The sequence below is a fragment of the Pinus tabuliformis genome, chromosome 8, assembly GCF_031772625.1.
Source record: "Pinus tabuliformis cultivar Carrire ecotype Pingquan chromosome 8, CPIR1, whole genome shotgun sequence".
Lineage (NCBI taxonomy): Eukaryota > Viridiplantae > Streptophyta > Pinopsida > Pinales > Pinaceae > Pinus > Pinus tabuliformis.
Window position 1 is genome coordinate 1,434,819,707 of NC_142294.1, and position 18,403 is coordinate 1,434,838,109.

Consider the following 18,403-nt stretch of genomic DNA (forward strand, 5'->3'; position numbering starts at 1 on the left):
ATGGCCTGCTAATGGCACCTCCTTTGACAAGCCCCTACCAGATTATGTTGATCATCCTACAATCCCATTTATGCCCAACACCCCCAGACATCTCATGGAGTCTGTCTTCCCCACTGCCAATCCAACCTGACACTAGTGTTGATGGAGAGCTAAAAGTGTGTGGTTTCTCGGTCACCGGATCCATCGCACTGTTATTACCATCACTAACCAAGCCCATGTTGTGACAGGGAATCACACTTGGATCCTAACAACAATCTGGCCCTCATACTCCCCTAGTAATCCACGGCCTCTGCTGAAATACGACCATGGATGTACCCAACCGCCTAATTTGCTCCATCGGGTACCAGCGCAGTACCTCTCGCCATCCAATCCCAAAGGAGGGATCGAATGTACAATCTCTTATGTATGGAACAAGCCCTCCATGTCCAAGCTATGCAATACTCAACTCAAGTCGTCAGCTCCTGCTGACCTGGTCATCCCCTATGATCTGTCTAGAAAACTCCACCTCTCTCCATCCAATGCATAAGGGTGAGATAATAATGCTATGGACCTTGTCAGCATGCCTCTAAAGTGAACTGTGTTGAAATCTCAACATGTGCTCTCTGCACTACCCCTCATCAATGTCTAGCCCCAAGGACGGTTGTGCATCCTCCTCTATCACGACCTCAACTTGAGCCTCCAACTACTCCTCCACTGACAACCCATCATGTAAAACATCCTCACCAGTCAGTTGTAGGTGACTATCGTCCGACAACTCTGTCATAGATCTGAACGCCTTTATACCTATCGGGTCCTCATCAACGGTGGAGATGTCTCCCGGTACCTCAACAACCTATGGTGCATTGCTATCACCTGAATACTCAGTCACAACACTGGGTACCTCATCAACTGTCGGCATCTCATCAATGGGTGTATGCTCAACTGTCTCCTTGCCAACTGTGACCCCTTCAACTACTTTTTCATCTTCTGCCTTGATCCTCCTCATCATCCCTGCATAATTCCACTAAATTCCCACTGATTTGTGCATGTCTCTTAGATCACAGAACTCCCAAAAAGAGAGGAACGCCTAAATGTCATATCCCAATGATTGGTATGCCCTCCAATTTGCTGCCAATAACTCCACATCAGTTGCAATCATGTCCTGACATCTTGATGCATATCCATAATTTTGGGCATAGTGGATTTGTTGTATAATTGAGAATGAACCTGATTCCCAATTGTGGTATGAATCAACTGCTCCCCCACATTAATCATCATTTGTTGCATCCTAATCACCTCATTCAAGGTTACCGCCATGTTGTTTGATGTTAACATTTCTTTGGATCCCATGATTTCTTAGCTTTTTATTCTGGTCTTGTCATCACTTGTATTAAGGCCCACAGCTGGCCAAGATCATGGCTTTGACACCCCTGTAATATTCCTAATGGGAAATATTAAGTGATAACAGCAAATAAAGCATAGACATGTAACCATAAAACTAACACACCAACATAATGACAAATTGCACCAGAAATTGTAACAAGAGTTGAGCCATTTCATTAATCTCGAGAATGATGAGTACAATGATCAAGAAAAATGGACCCTGGCCTTGCTATAGCAAGCTAGTCAAGTCCTAGGTGGAAATGGAGTTTCCCAAGTGTTGGAAACTACTCTCTCAAGTCTCTGCGTTGGCCCAGTAAATTCTGCTACTGCTGGATAGAAAGGAATTGGTGTTTGTGTCGGAGATTAGATTGATTATTTCAGCGACCACAGATTAAAGAAGCCGTTCTACATATGATCACTAGTAAATCAATAGTACATTATGGTCATAGATGGGAATGCAATATTAGGTCATCAATTCATCTAAAAGTCTGAAACATCACAAAAGAACACGATCTTATAAGGACGAGATTATATTATCAACAAACTCTCGATGAATGTACAAGAGGCTATATCAGCTTTGATACCAATTGATGTGTACTCATTGCTGAAATGCAGAAAAGCAATGAACACTTCACAACAAAAACAGGAGATTACACAAGCAAAAAAGAGTCAATTCTCTGCTAACTGTACACTGTTCACTCTATCTTGCATAATAGGCATATAAAAAACCATAAATACTAAAACTGTTATCTATAGGCACAAGGAATGTGCGAACTTTTCTCACTTGGCTCTTCCAAATAAAGCTCATGCACAAAGTGAAAAATTGGAGGAGAAGAAAAGAAATCCACAAGATAAGATTACAGCCACATTCCATACTTGAAATTTCCCACATGTTTGACCTGGACCATGTTTTCTTATAAAGATTAAAAGTTTAGAAAACCATTGTTCGATGGTATGTAGGTAGAAGTATAACTCGAGGCTCTAACCACTAATAACAATTTCAAAAGAAAGGAATTAATGCATTAGAAAAGTGAAAAGAAGCTTTCACATAAGAAATTATCCATGTTACATACAAAGGAAGACATTAAAATAATTCCTATGTTTAGCATTATAATAATGTGATAAGGCTTCCTAATAATATAAACTATAATTTCTCAAATCCGGCTAACATGATTGGATTCAAAGGTTTCATTCTGTTAGGCAGCCAAGGTTCAAAACTCGTGGTAGTTATGAAGAGACGCCATAAAAGTCCAGCCATGTTAAGGGTTGGTGTGGCCCAGGACGGGTGCAATCCCAGGTGATTTTGACAGTTTAGATGCCCCTAGGTTGCAGTTGTTAGACCATAGGCGAGTCTTGCAAGTCATGGACTCACTAGCAAACAAAAAAAATATCACAAATGGTAATTTAACTTCAAAATCTGCAAAAAATTAAGTGTTTGATTTATTCACCACATGTAGAAAGAAATCAGAAAGAAGTTCTACCTTCACCACAAAGATGTTACATGAGGAGACTTCCTCAAGGTACTTTTTATTGATCGCATCAAGATACAGCACATCAGAAAATCCTTCTACTTTAGCACTACGTTGTACTTTTAACACCTGCAAGAAGAAAGGTTTTTCTCGTTAAGATAAATGCCTATGACAAACTCAGGTCCACGTCATGACACTATGCCAATCTATACCAAAACTGCTTATCATGATTCAAACTGCTCATGTTAATGTTTTCCCTTTTCATAGAAATCACCGGGTTTCCTTGTGCAAATACAATTTCTTATCCCTGTTACATTTCCTCTCTTATATATGTACTTGGAATGTTAGACAAGGGAACTTGTCGCCCAATTCAAAATAAAGTATTGATATTTGTTCCTAGAAATTTCCAGCATCCAGTAGAAAAGATGGGAGTATTTAACATGAAGATCTAACATCTCCATCGAGTATTTAACCCACACATTTCTTGTTCGTGTATCCTATTACTTGGCAACTGGCTTAAATTGGGGATTAATATAGCAAACACCTGCCATCATGTAAGCACTACTTAAAAACTATTGCACAAAAAGAATTTATACTTCAATGTATCAGTTCACAATGTCATAAAATAAAAATAAAAATCATCAGGGACCCAACACTTTGATGGGGACTTAAATGTCTCCTCTACTTTCACAAATAGCCCCTAAAGCTTAGAGGCACATCTGACTAAAGCTCTTAACAATGGACTCTGAGTGTGATTCCGCCTTCACTTGAATCTAAATGGTCATAATAGCTTTCACCATTTCATAAGAAACAGGCACACTATTCTTTCCAATATAACCAAATCGTTTGAAGTTTTCAATACCTCACTGGCTGCACTAAATCATGGCATTGTACCATAACAGGATTTACCATATACAATGACTTATCAACATCTTATACCATCTTCTGAACTAGGGACTTGATTTGATCTGATGTTAGTGATGGTGAGACACTGAGATTGTAAACACTGTTAAAGCTTTTATAAATACTGTACAACATGACTAACTTTGCTGCAGTCTACATTAACCGAGTTGTCTGTCTGAAGTGAGCCCAAGGTAATATTTTATGGTTGTTGATAATTAGTAAATTGTTTCCAATAATGGAATGGTTTGTCAGAAGTGGTCATGAGGGAATATTGTATTTCGAAAATTGCTTCCAATAGTGGCAATTTCTAATGTAGGCAAAACAGATGGACTTACCCTAATTGCGCCCACTCCTATACGGAGGCATAACAGTGGTCAGATTCAAATACTATGAAAGTCATTTTTATGAGAATAACCGATAAATTGGGCTCCGTTTAGTCTGGCATCGCTCTAGCAGTTAGTGAGTAGCTATTGCTGAATTGCATGTGGCAAGATTCAGTATAGTGCAGCAGGTGATTGATCTGATCACCTGTCAAAGTCACTCAGTGATTTCATGGTAACCAATTTTAAGCCAATTGGTTTTGCGCTGGAGGTCAAGTGGGATGTCGCATGACTCATTACTGCACACAACATACCATACATGACTTCCACTGCCCACAACTCTCACATTGTCTCTTACCTCCAGCCTGACTAGCACCAGCAGTAGCTCTCCTTTGCCATTCCCTCCCTCCCCCGTCTGTGGTTACTCGCCTTCCCAGCCCCTATCTCTTCCTCACCTTCTCTCCATACCCCTGCCTCCAATCTTACCAAGCATAACAGCAAAATCCCCCCTCACCCAGTACTTCCATGAACCCTTCCCCACTCTCAATTTCAGGTTACATCACTCTACAAGCTTCACCCACACATATAAAGGACATCTTACATGTAATATTCCTAACGGAAATATTAAGTGAATAATAGAAACATGCACTATAACAACAACTATGAAATTCAACACATACACAAAAAATCAAAACACGAGGAAATGCACCAAAATTCTGAATCATTTTATTCATTTCTGAGCAAAATGGAGTACAAATGAGTATGGAAAGAGGAACATGGACTTGCTACAGCAAGCTAGGCAAAACCCAGGTTGGATTTGTGATGCCCAAGTTCTCGAATGACTACACCAAAAAACTTTTGTGCTGACCCAAAAAATTACTGCCATTGTTGTTGTAGGTGTACTGAGCTTTCGGCCCTCAAATCTACTCCAAAAATTCTGTAAAATTAAATGTAGGCTCTCCACACCAGCTCCAACAAAACTCAAAAATATCTCACGGACCCAAGTAGTGAAAATGGTCCCAGAGTTAGCCCATGGGCCTTTGGATTGACGGTGAATGGGTGCACCATTAAGGCACTCCTTGCGATAGGTCACTGGTTCAAATCCCTCATGGGTGTTTACATACCAAAAAAAAAGAAAATGGTCCCAGAGTGAATTGCGCCCTCCTCTAGTAATTTTTGCTGCCGAATGTTGGCTGCTAACTAGAACATTGATTTCTAACAAAAGTACTGCCTAGAAAATTCAGCGAAATTAATCCCAGACTCCTCTCACCAAACCTACAAAAACCCAAAAAGGGTTTGGGAAAATTTTACTGACCACCCAGGGCCCCACTTTTATGCTTACTCCTCTCAATTCTCTGCCAAATAGCTACATAAATTTTCGGTTGTAATAGAGTGAAATTGTTAGAAATTCAGACACGCAAAAGATTTTCTTATACTTGATAGTTACTTGTAATGTTCATGATTTCTTATTAGATTTCCTTTATGTACTATTTCCTTTTAGGTCATCAAGCAATTACCAAATAAATAGCACATAAATCAATGGACACCAATATAGGCACACAGCCAAGGCAAAACCCCTCTCTAGGGAAAAACCCAGTCAGTAATTCTTCCTTCAATAGCTTTCCTGATATAATCCAAGACTCTAGACCTAGACATAAACCTTCCTCCACACCAAGTCAACCTTCTTCTTCCGTTGCAGATGATCCTATTTGACTAGCAGCAGCAGCAGCGGTATTAGCACTATACAGCACTTTCTTGGACCCATTAATTGTGTCCTTTCTTTGGAGACTTCTATCTTGGCTGAAAGACTTCAATCTTCACTTGGAAACTTCGATCTTGGCCCAATACAACTTCCTAAGGCAGCAACACCCAACAATAGCAACTTTGACCTATACTTGTTCTAGCAGCAGCAACTGGCAGCGGCATCAACAAGAGAACTTCGATCTTCCAATCTAGGGCACAAGAAGACAAAGAGATGCACCAAAATTTTGATTTTCCTTTCTTCCTTCACCTTGACCAAACTCGCACTTCTTTAGCTTTCTTCCTTCACCTTGACCAAACTCACACTTCTTTAGCCCTCTTCCTTCACTTCGCACTTTTCCCAGCTTCCAGAGAGATATCGAACTTGCTTGAGATGTTCTCCTCCAAATGAATTCGAACTGCTTCTTTTATAGCCTTTAGGTGAGGTCGAATAGCCCTCCTTGAGGCCGACTTGATCATCTTAAGGCCGACTTGGTGTGGAGGCAACATATTTCAATTTTGACTCAATACCAAACCATTTTACATGATTCAAAAGCCCAAGAAGGGTCTCTTTAAAAATACAATGACTCTATTAACTCAGAATAAATCCTAGAAGTCTTCAATGTGAACTTTGACCTAAAACATGATGACCCAAGCATGAAACCCATGCTTTAATAAGTCATAACAATAATAATAAAAATTCTTTTATTTATTCTTTTGACAAGTACATTACATGATGACTCAAATATATTAATGAAGACCAAACCTAGTTACATTTTCCAATAGAAATCCACCTCCAAATTTCTCCCAACTCCTAAGAGAAATTTCCCCTCATCACCCAATGAATTTCCAGCTCCCAAACTCCCAACAGAAGCAACTCCCAATCTAGTTCCAAAATGCCCAAACTGCCCCTGCACAAGCCATCAATTTCAATTGATTGTCTCTCCCAAAATGTGGTTGAACTGACTCTGGAAAATCTCCTAAAATTTTTGCTTTGTCCGATGATGCACTGCAAATTTCCTCCCTTCGACTCCCTAATTTATTGTTCCAATCAGAGTTGCGGGGGAGCGCCCCCCCCCCCCTCGAACCCGCTCCCGAAGCGCGCTCCGGGCGGGAGCAGCTCGGGAGCGCGCTCCCGAAATCGCTCCCGGATGGAAGCGATTTTCGGGAGCGCGCTCCCGATAAAAAAAAATTATGCTCCCTACCATTTTCGGGAGCACTGTAGGGAGTGATCACTCCATCGCTCCCGGAGCAAAATTTTAAGCCCGGGAGCATTTCGGGCCGCGCCGGGAGCGATCCGGCGAAAAATAAAAAATAAAAAAAAAATACAAAAATACCAAAAAAAAATCCACAGACCCGAAAAAAAATTAAATTTAAAAAAAATTGTTTTAAAAGCCCAATGGGCCTAAAAAAAATTCATTATCACTTCATTGAGTTGAGTTTCTTGGAGAGCAAGAGCAAAGGAGCAAGGAGAAGCGAGGAGCAAGCGCCGAGGAGCGAGGAGCAAGCCTGCAAAGAGGTAAGTAACTTAGTAATTTAGTTAGTTTAGTTAGTTTAATTTAGTTAGGTAGTAATTTAGTTAATTTAATTTAGTTTATTTAGTTTATTTAGTTTAAAAATCATGAATTTAAATTAAATTAATTAATCCCAATAAATTAAATTAATTTGCAGATTCAAAACCCTACAAACATCAAACACCATGGACCTGGCTATATTTCTTGGCATTTTCCTCTTCTTGGTCCCTTTTATGGTTATTATGGTGCTGGAGAGTAGGAAACGGAGGGGCCAAACTGAAGAGGGGGATGAAGAAGCTGGAGAAAGTCGAATTGATGAAAACCCCGGTGAGGAGGAGCTGGAGGAGGGTGAACATGACCCTCAAAAAACTAAACAAGACCAAACCCCATTATGGAAATATGTTAACAAGGTTGAAACAGGGAGAGGGGGTGGAACCACTAAATTTCATTGCCCCCATTGCAACAATGATTACACAGGTTCATACACCCATGCTAGAAGACACCTCTGCGGGAAAAGGCCATGGGATGGAGACAAACAAATAGGAATCAAAACTTGTCTAGCGGTGTCAGCAACGGATAGAGCCAAATACATAAGGGAAGAGGAGGAAGCCCAATACAAATCAAAAAAATCAAGGGGTTTCTTTGAACCAAGCTCACAATCACAAAGAACTCCTTCAGCATCCTCCCAAGGCAGTGGATATGGAAGCACAGGGTCATCAGCTTTAAGGCGTAGAACCATATCAGATTTCCTTGATGAGGGGTGTAGGAATGATGTGGATTCAAAGGTTTACAGGTTTCTCTATGCATGTGGGATACCATTCAATGTTCTTCGCTCACCTTATTGGCACGAAATGGTTTCTGCCATAAATGATGCCCCTAAAGGATACAAGAGCCCTGGGTATGACAAGGCAAGAACCGTTGGCCTTGATCATGAAAAAGCAAAAATATCACATTCTTTGAATAGAATGACAAGTTCTTGGACTGACCATGGGGTGTCCATTGTATCTGATGGATGGACAAATGTAAAAGGCAAGCCATTGATAAGTGTTCTTGCTGTGTTTGTTAGTGCTCCCATCTTTCTAACTACACATGATTACTCAGACAAGTTCAGGACCGCCATCAACATTGTAGAAGCATTACTGGAAACAATTGACCGTATTGGGCCATACAATGTCATCCAAGTCATCACAATGTCATCCAAGTCATCACTGATAATGCTCCTAATTGTAAGGCAGCGGGAGCATGTGGGATACCATTCAATGTTCTTCGCTCACCTTATTGGCACGAAATGGTTTCTGCCATAAATGATGCCCCTAAAGGATACAAGAGCCCTGGGTATGACAAGGCAAGAACCGTTGGCCTTGATCATGAAAAAGCAAAAATATCACATTCTTTGAATAGAATGACAAGTTCTTGGACTGACCATGGGGTGTCCATTGTATCTGATGGATGGACAAATGTAAAAGGCAAGCCATTGATAAGTGTTCTTGCTGTGTTTGTTAGTGCTCCCATCTTTCTAACTACACATGATTACTCAGACAAGTTCAGGACCGCCATCAACATTGTAGAAGCATTACTGGAAACAATTGACCGTATTGGGCCATACAATGTCATCCAAGTCATCACTGATAATGCTCCTAATTGTAAGGCAGCGGGAGCAATTATTGAGGATAAATACCCCACCATATTTTGGTCTGCATGTTTGGTTCACACATTGAACCTTCTGATGCATGATGTTGTCAAAAACAAAATGCACAATACCAATGGATTAGTGATTTGTACAAGAAAGGCAAACAAATGATAAAATTTATTACAAATCATAGCAATACCCATGGCCTTTTCCGCAGTCACTCGAGATTGGAGTTGTTGAAGATTGCGAAGACCAGATTTGGTAGCTATTACCTCACCTTCAGGCGCCTTTTGAAGGTAAGAGAGTCATTGGCTAGCATGGTATCAAGTCCACATTGGCAAGTATTAAAGGAAAGGGCTACAAATGCAGCTGACAGGCGAGGTTTTGAACTGGTGGAGGAGTCCGCTCTTGATGGTCAGTTTTGGACAAGTGTGAGGCAAGTATTGGATTTCACCAAGCCCATTTATCACATGATTCGGTTTGCAGATACAGAAAAACCAGTGATTGGCGAGATGTATGAGCAAATGGATACCATGTTGGGGGAAATAAAAGATATTGTTCATAACAGAGATCCCGACTTGTACAATCTGATTCACGATTGTGTCTGTGAACAGTGGAATAGACTTAATCTTCCACTACATTGTTTGGCGTATATCCTTACGCCAAAATACTACTCTACATCTTGGTTGGGCCAACCTGCACTAGGGGGTGGGGTTAGGACCAAACTCCATTTAGATGCAGAGGTAACTAGAGGATATTTGGAAGCATTAGAAAAATTGGTACCTGACAGGGAGGAATGTGCAGCTATGCGCCTTGAAATAGGCAGATACTTCAGTGGCACTGGTTTGTATGGTAACTTCCATGCAATGGACGACAGAGATAGATTTGATACTCTCACATGGTGGGAAACACATGGCGGCCAGGGACTTTTGCCAAAATTGGCAAAAAAAGTTCTTTCACATGTTGTAAATACTTCTTCTGCAGAGAGGTGTTGGAGCACCTACAGCTACATACATAATGTGAAAAGAAACAGACTCAATGAAAACCGAGCAGAAAGCTTGGTTTATGTGCACTACGACTTGAGGTTGTTGAGTCATTACTGTGATCGGGCTTATGAGGATCCCACATATAAAAATTGGGATAATCACCCAGAGGATGACAATTTGGAGGATGGCATTGTACATCTTGAAGAACTGGAAGAGGAACTTGTAAGGGATGAAGATGAAGCAACTACAGCAGCCATGCCACCTCCACCTCCACCATCCAATAGCAGTGCTCGAGGTCCGAGTCTTGTTCCTTTGTTGTCGCCACCTCCATCTACACACTCACGTGGAGGTTCTAGTTCTGGTCGTCGGTCTATGTGGGAGACTCCTAGAAGACCACCACGACCTGCTCATACTCCTGGAGACTCTCGTGGCAAGGGCCACATGTAGATTTACAGTTTACTTGTCTTTTTTAGTTTCTATTAGACTTTAGTTTTCATAACTGTTGAGTTTTGAGTCCTTGACTCTTGACTCTTGACTCTTTCATATCATAATGATATTTTTTGTAAACAATATATCACTGTGACAATGAAAATTTGAAGTTTGAAGTTGGGCCTTGGCAATTATAACTCATTGGTAATGATTGTGAATTTTGAATATGATGCTTCGTGAAAGACTATAGTTGTTTCATTTCATTTCATTATTCATGTTTCATTTTATAAATTTATAACATTTCATATCATGTTAACAGTTAGAAGTTAGGACTTAGAAATATCTAAGATATTACTTCTTGTAATGGTTAAACTTAGTTACTTAGCTTACAAGTACAACTTTGGTGATCAATGATTATAAATGTTATCAGTTATTGAATTTTCAATTTTGAAAGCTTGAAGTTGAAACTTTAAGATTGAATTTGATGAATCATGATTCACGAGATTCAATATGTTGCAGTTGTAATATGTATTTTACTAACTTGTGGACATGGTTGATGACGATTATAATTTCTAGAAGATTGATGTGATGTGGTTCAATGATCAATCTATGTTTTTTTATGTTTTTTATGTCTAATTCATCATTCTACATGTTTTTGTTGACATATATGTATCAAAAATTAAAAAATATAAAAAATATATATATTTTAAAAAAATCGCTCCCGGATTCGCTCCCAAACCGGGAGCTTCTGAAAATGGTCGCTCTCGCTCCCATTTTCGCTCCCGCTCTCGCTCCCAAGCCACATTGGTTCCAATTCAACCCCACGAGTTGCCTACGCCCTTGGAGAAAGCACGCCTTGGCTGAAGAAAACTTTTCAGATTTGCTCCTCCAAATGTCGGAAACCAATCACAAATTGCTCTCCTAGGGTGATACTCAAGGTTCACGGAAGGAAGAGTTGGAATCTCTACCAGGAAACTCCTTGTGCTAAGCAGCGCTGATATTCTTAGCTAAGCAGCTCAAGAGTACTCTAATTCAGAAATTCAATTTGTCAAAATCCCCCAAAATATGGTCCTCTCCTTCTATTTATGCTTGTTGGTCCCTTTTCCTTTTGGACTTCACCAAATTCGAACCTCCTTCTCCACAAGTGGGAGTTGCCTAAGGGTGCAAATTTCCCTTTTGAGTGGCCCCCACCATCCACCAACACTTTAATTTTTCCTTTTTCCTTATGTTTAAGGCCTCCTCTTTGCCAAAAATCAAGTGGTGTCCCCTCAGCACACTTTTCCTAAGTTTTAATGCTAAAATATCTCCCAATTGCCAAAATTGCAGAAATAGAAATTCTTCTTAACAAAATTAATTAGTTGGGCATATTACAGTCCTCCTCACCAAAAATTGCTTGTCCTCAAGCAAAAGCAATGCCTAAACAAGCACCCTCTCGATCAGCAGACCCAAACAGTCACTGCAAACAATACCGGGGTCCCAAATGTGCCACTGTGTCATCTTGGATCTCTGCACGGTCCTACCATGGGGAAATCCCTCGATACCAAGATCCCAAGCCATCCTGCTCAGCATGAGGCATCTTCGCTCCAATCACTATACCGCACGGCATAGGCATTAGACGCCCTTTGCATACCGCCACTAAGTATAGCATCATGATCGTATAAAATCCTAGTCATCTCCTCGTGAAATTGCTCTACTGAATAGTCCCTCTCATGCACTTCAAGGGTAGACGCCTGAAGATGTAATTCAATCCCTGTGAGGTGGAATCCTCATCCGCATGAGCTTCCCCTAATCTCCTCCTGCTGATCACCCTGCCACACTGGGGAAGTCCCGCACACCATAAACGAATCACTAAAATCCAATGGAAGATCTGGATGACCTTCCCCTGTAGAAACCATCTCACCCTTAAGGGTAGCTGAACTACTAAGCCCTACAGAGCCGGAATCGCCTACCTGTTGAAGAATGAACCTATCATGTTGGCATCGAGACACCCCAGTCATGCCTCACTACCCAACATGCCCATACTGAATCCTCCTCTTCGGTAACTCTCGAAAACTATATTTGTCATGGTCGGTGCTATGCCCAACCTACAAGGGCAACTCAGCAATGCCCGAGTTCACCACACCACGGCTAGCCTCGATCCTAAGCAGCAACTTGCCTCACCATATGATGAAGGTCTCAGTGATTCCCCATGTGTCAGCCTAAGAAACAATTGGATCACTCTCCATCCTAACCCTACTCATCGAGAAGTGGAGTGATCAACGCGCAAATTCGATCCCTGGATCCCTGAACCACATTGGGAGCTAAAACCTCCCACTCCTCACGGGTTGTCGCTGCGTAGCACTGCTACCTACTAGAAACCATCCGGCCCTCATCTCTGACCCTTATATGTATCCCATAGGTGGACCCCAAGTATCAAGAATTTGTCCCACGCATGTCAATCTACCCTACTCCTGCCAAACCACACAATGAAATCTGTTATCCCAACTCTTGATGATACACCCGGACATTGCTTGGAGTCTAAACACCCTATTGTAGACGAAGTCTACCATCGATTGTCCCTCATGTTCATGTAACACCTCACACTGCCTCGCCAAAAGTGTATCATGCAGCTCCCTAGCAATCACCTACCCAAGTGTGAACCCAGGGGTGGAATATATCCTCCATTGGCAATAGCCTCTCTTTTGCATCCTCCTTTGTATGATGTATCCAATGTAATCTTTGCATCTGTTGGCGACGAGGATGACCCCTCAAGATTATCAACATCATCAAAAGTGACAAGCTCTAGCACTGGCTCATTAAGATCCAAGTTGGCTAATGCCAACTCAACACTATTGTCCAAAACCATATCAATAGGAAACACATCCCACATCTTTCTCTTTCCTTTCAACCACTCCTCCCTCTTCCTGTAAATAAGAGAAAGGTCGGTGTGCACATACACCATTGTATCTGCTTTGGACTAGTAGACCCTGATGAAATTGAAAGAGGGAGCATTACTAATGGGGGCATTCTTCCCCTTCTTTTACCCCTTCCCTGTTGCCCTTGATTGAGCCATGAATGTTATAAAAAAAAATGCACTATTGTAAGGTTGTGCAAGTAAACAAAATGGACAGATAGATTGTTGTAGCAAAACTAGAAAAAAATGGAAGGGAAGTGCACTTACCTGTAGCTTGAATCACCTCCAAAACACTTATCTCTTTTGTTGGTCAATCCCACAGTCCCACAGCACCCAAACAACGAATGCAAATGGACAAATGCAGTCCAATTTCGGCTTTTATCAAGCCCACATGTCGCTTTTCGGAGACACAAGTTCGAAAATCGCAATTCTCTCTAGGCACGAATTAGACTCCTTCTTGACATGAATCCCAAAAATTGGACATGCATTAGCAGTGAATCAAACACGTGTCAGTAGTGAATCGTGTCTGACACGCTGGATTTGCGACATGTGGGATGCGAGGGGGGGGAATCTGGTGACTTAGACACAGATTCTATTCAAGTCACTTGGACAGATTCACCAAATGGATCATGTCTGAAAATGGCCTTTAATGTAGAGAATTTTATGGGTTTTAAAGGCAAACTCATTGTCCTACCTCCATACACTCACAGTCATTGTATGCATGCTCTTTGCATCGCCTTAGGCCAATTCAAATTGGGTTAGAGTGGACGTAGAGCACCAACTCAACTCGGTGAATAGGATCTACTAGTTGTGCGATCTCTGAGAGGTCAAGACTAAGGAGCACTTCATATTCCACTATCCCATTTCTTACCAAGGGTGTTTCTTGTTGAGAAATCGACAAGTTTGCAGATTAGATTAGATTTCTCTTTCTTTGATAACTACTTGTCAAATTTGTTGGCTTCTTATTAATTTAATTATGTTCTTCTTCATCAAACAATTATCAAACATACAAAACATGAAGATCACAGAAACAAAAGGAACATAAGATATATGCTCCAAGCCAGGGCAAAACCCCTCCAAGGGGAAAACCCAGACTTATAGAATCAGATCAAAGTGAGATATCCAAGGCCCATGACCATAAAGACTCCAACCTTCTAGATACCAAGACAACCCCTCCTTCTTCATAGCAGATTCATCAACAACAAGAATCTAGCAATATGTACAGCGTCAAGAACAAATCTTCAACAAAGGATGTATCAAGGCAGAACTCCCACAAACTTGAGAGAAACCATTTCTTCAATTCCAGACTTCGACCTTCCTTCTCCTGCGATATTTCAGATTAGATAATGGGAAAATTGTGTGTCCAAATGAGCTCCAACTTTTCTTTATTTATATTGTCCAAAGGGGTTTGAATAGACACGTCTTTTGGGGCAGGGCCGACTTGGCATCTAGGGCTAACCTTGACTGAAGAAATTAATTTTCCTTTTTCTTTACAATAGGACCAAATAGGACTTTGACTCTTTGACTCAACAAATCCTAGAAGCACGAAGAACATGCTTATCTAATAAAATAATAATAATAATAATAAAATTATTTTTTTTCTTTTGCTTTTTACATGAAATACATATTGATACAAATTATGAACACTGGACCTAGTTACATTTTTTTCAACGCTCCCTCTTACTTAGGGAGGTATTCATAATTACATAACAAGGTACTAGGATATTCTCAAATTGAGATATTCTCCTAGGAAGTCGTATTGATAAGCCATCTTAAGCATCAACATCATGACCAGAATTGTCAACATAGCAATATAGCAAGGCCTTGACTAACAAGCTCTATCTCTCCCTTGGAATCATGCAAATCCCTCCAATCTCGGACATGCAACATCACAAGCCAATGAAGACTCTAGCCTACCAATTTGTAGTCCATCACATGAAGCCATCTTGATCAACCTGATCTCGTCCAAGCCAAAGAAACCCTTGAGTTGTCCCAACCATCCATGAAAAATCAATGGAAGTCCATGATCAACAATCTGCCCTACAACAAACTGTTCTTCATAGGCTCACCACCAATCCACCAAAACTCCCAGCCAATCTCGTTGCCAAGCCAGTCAAGACCACATCTCCATGCCTTCAGTTGAACCTTCTGCTCCATGATCTAGACACTCACAACTCCCTCTGAGTTACTTCTTGAAATTGAGTTCCATCGAAGTAGACATAAACTTGCATTCCACCATCCCACATCTCTCTAACAGCTTCACAATATATTTTCCTTGAGAGAGGAAAATCTTGCCTAGCTTTTGCCAGACCTCCAGGCCTAGGAAGTAGTGCATCAATCTAGGTCCTTCATCTCGAACTCGTAAGTCAACTCCCTCTTGCATTGATAAATGAGAGAGTTTGCACATGTTAGAAAGAGATCATCAACATAAAGGACCAAAATAAGAGGCATGTCCTTTTCAACCTTGAAGTATAGGTTAGGATTAGCATAGCTCCTTGTAAATCCCAGCTTCACGAGATAACTGTCAATCCTCTCATACCAAGCCCTAGGGGCTTGCTTCAACCCATAGAGAGCTTTCTTCAACCTGCATACATGTGTCCTTCGATCTTGTATTTCAAACCCTTGAGGTTGCTGCAAGTAGACTTCCTTCCTTAAGCGAGTCATGCAAGAAGGAAGTTTTGACGTCCATTTGACGTAGGCTCCATCTGATTAGCAGCGAGAGCAATAATAGATCCGATAGAGGTATATCAGGCAACCGGTCGAAATATTTCATCATAGTCCACTCCTTCCTTTTGAGAAAAGCCACAAGCTACGAACCTAACCTTATATTTTTCATCACTTCCATCAGCTCCATGTTTAATTTTGTAAAGCCATTTTGAGGTGACCACGAACTTGTCCTTAGGTCTAGGCCCCACATCCCAAGGATCATTCTTCGTGATCGATTCATATTCCTCATTCATCGCATCCTTCCAGTCTTGGTGATTTACGGCTTCCTCGAACGTTCATGGTTCAACTTGAACAATAGTATGCATAGCAACCAAATAACCTTGATACCTGTTCGGCTTCTTACTTTCATGAAATGTCCGTCTTGGAGCAATATGTCTTTCAGCATCTTTGAGAGTATCTTTGAGCCATAGTGGACGTTTCCTTGAGGTAGAGGGATCACCAGGATCCATCCATAGGATCCATTAGGCCTTCAACATCAGGCATAGGCTCATCTGTCGGAGGTTCATCCTGTTTTTCGGCAACATCATCGTCCTTCCTTGAGATAGGGAGATATTTGGCTTTCCAAGGGGGGTATCTTCATCTAAGGTGACATCTCGGCTTACGTCCACATCTCTTTGACCAGGCATATAGATTCTATATGCCTATGAATTTTCACTGTAGTCGACGAATATACCTTTCTTCACAAAAGCTTCCAACTTATTTCTTTTCTCTTTAGGCACATGAAAATATACCATACAACCAAAGATTCTAAAATGAGAAACATCAGGCTTCTTACCAGTGAAGACTTCTTCGGTTGTCTGGAGCAACAAGGGTAGCTTGTTGCCTTTAAATGTTAAAATACACGAAGGTATTTGTAATAATAATTTATTATATATAAAATGTACAAGGATGTTGAATGTTACAATAAGGCCCTGCTTATATACCTAGGCAGGTGTCCTTTCATGATTGGGCATGTCTTTTAGACATGCCTTTTCACTTAACTAATGACTATTTAAGATAATCATCATTTGATTATTTATTATTTATATTTATTTATTTTCATTTTATTTTATGTAATTTATATTCGTAACATTGCCCCTTCCTTCAAAAGCTTTGTCCTCAAAGCTTGTAGCTGACGATTTCCTTCACGTTGGCGTTGGTCGTCTCGGCATGTATAATTTTTCAATGATACCCCCTTGGAATTTTAGGGTTTATCCATTTTTTTAAATAATAATAATATTATTATTTTATTTTATTTTATTTTATTTTATTTTATTTTTTTAATTAAATAATTATTCATTTATAAATTAATTAATTAAATTAATCAATTTATATAAACTAATTAATAAAATTTTAATTAAGTTATATTGTTGTATTGTAATATATAATATATATATATGTGTATTGAGCCCGCTATATATACGTTGCCCATGGCATATCCACTTTATATATATATATATACCGAGCCCACGTTGTATAAATTGTTTTCGTGTTCGGTGTATTGCATATATTGACCACGAACCCTCTGGTGTATCGACCAATACTATATATCTACACCGAACCATGTATGAAACAACACTTGGAATCACGCTTCACACCCGTTGACTTCTCGACAGGGGATACGACGCTCGACAGTAGGGGGCGGCAACGTTTTTTAACTGCGTGTCGGTCTGTCGGAAGCATTCCTTCTGCAACACGCCAAGTGTATGCAGACAACGGCATGGGTTTGGAATAGTGGCACAAAACCGATGGCATGTTATGAGCCCTCCATAGCTATGTTCTAGCATCCTCTATGTCAAGTTGACAGGAAGAATAATGGACATTGACAAAGGAAACCTGTCTAATTTGATGGCGTAATCTTCTACCTAAACAAGGTCACCTGGAGTCCATGACAACTCTACAAATATCACTATACTTGTCATTGTCAATGTTACACCTATTCTTGCAACACGTATGGCAAGCATTGCGACTTTGATATCTTCTTTATCCTGAAATTTCGTGACCAATGTATGCCTTGATGATGGTGGTGTGCTTCCATCGATTTTTACGTAGCCAACTTTTTCCTTTACAACAAATTGTTCAATTGTATCCATCATTAATAGATGGTGGAAAAAAGAGGAATTTGCAGCCTGCCTCAATCATAGTTCCTAAAAAATCCAAGACAACAAGAATCTTTACCTCGGCCGGCTTTGTATAAATCTTATTTATAAGTTAATTTTCAAAATACTTGAGGAGTCTAAAGGAGTCAATAGTTGCCATAGCAGCAACCAATGGATGAGTGTTATGACGGGTAATGTATTGTTGCCTTAACTCGGGGTGAAGCTGAAACTTTTCACTTGTGAATACAAGGGGATTACGAATACGACTATTGTCATCCAACATTTACAGGATTTGTTGATAATTTTCGAATTTGCCACTCCACACAATTTGCTGGCTCCATACATCTCCATA

At 40.4% G+C, this 18,403-nt stretch overlaps 1 protein-coding gene across 1 annotated transcript in view; it reads right to left on the reverse strand.

The window, feature by feature from the left end:
• The window catches only part of LOC149241067 (uncharacterized), a 190,865-nt gene that overhangs the window by 33,585 nt on the left and 138,877 nt on the right, over positions 1-18,403 (reverse strand). Inside the window, exons 7-10 of the mRNA XM_089370426.1 lie at positions 2,811-2,960; positions 2,239-2,261; positions 1,908-1,966; positions 853-990 (exon numbers count right to left, since the gene is read on the reverse strand). Coding sequence (XP_089226552.1) covers positions 853-990; positions 1,908-1,966; positions 2,239-2,261; positions 2,811-2,960 — 370 coding nt within the window. The remainder of the gene's footprint in view (positions 1-852; positions 991-1,907; positions 1,967-2,238; positions 2,262-2,810; positions 2,961-18,403) is intronic.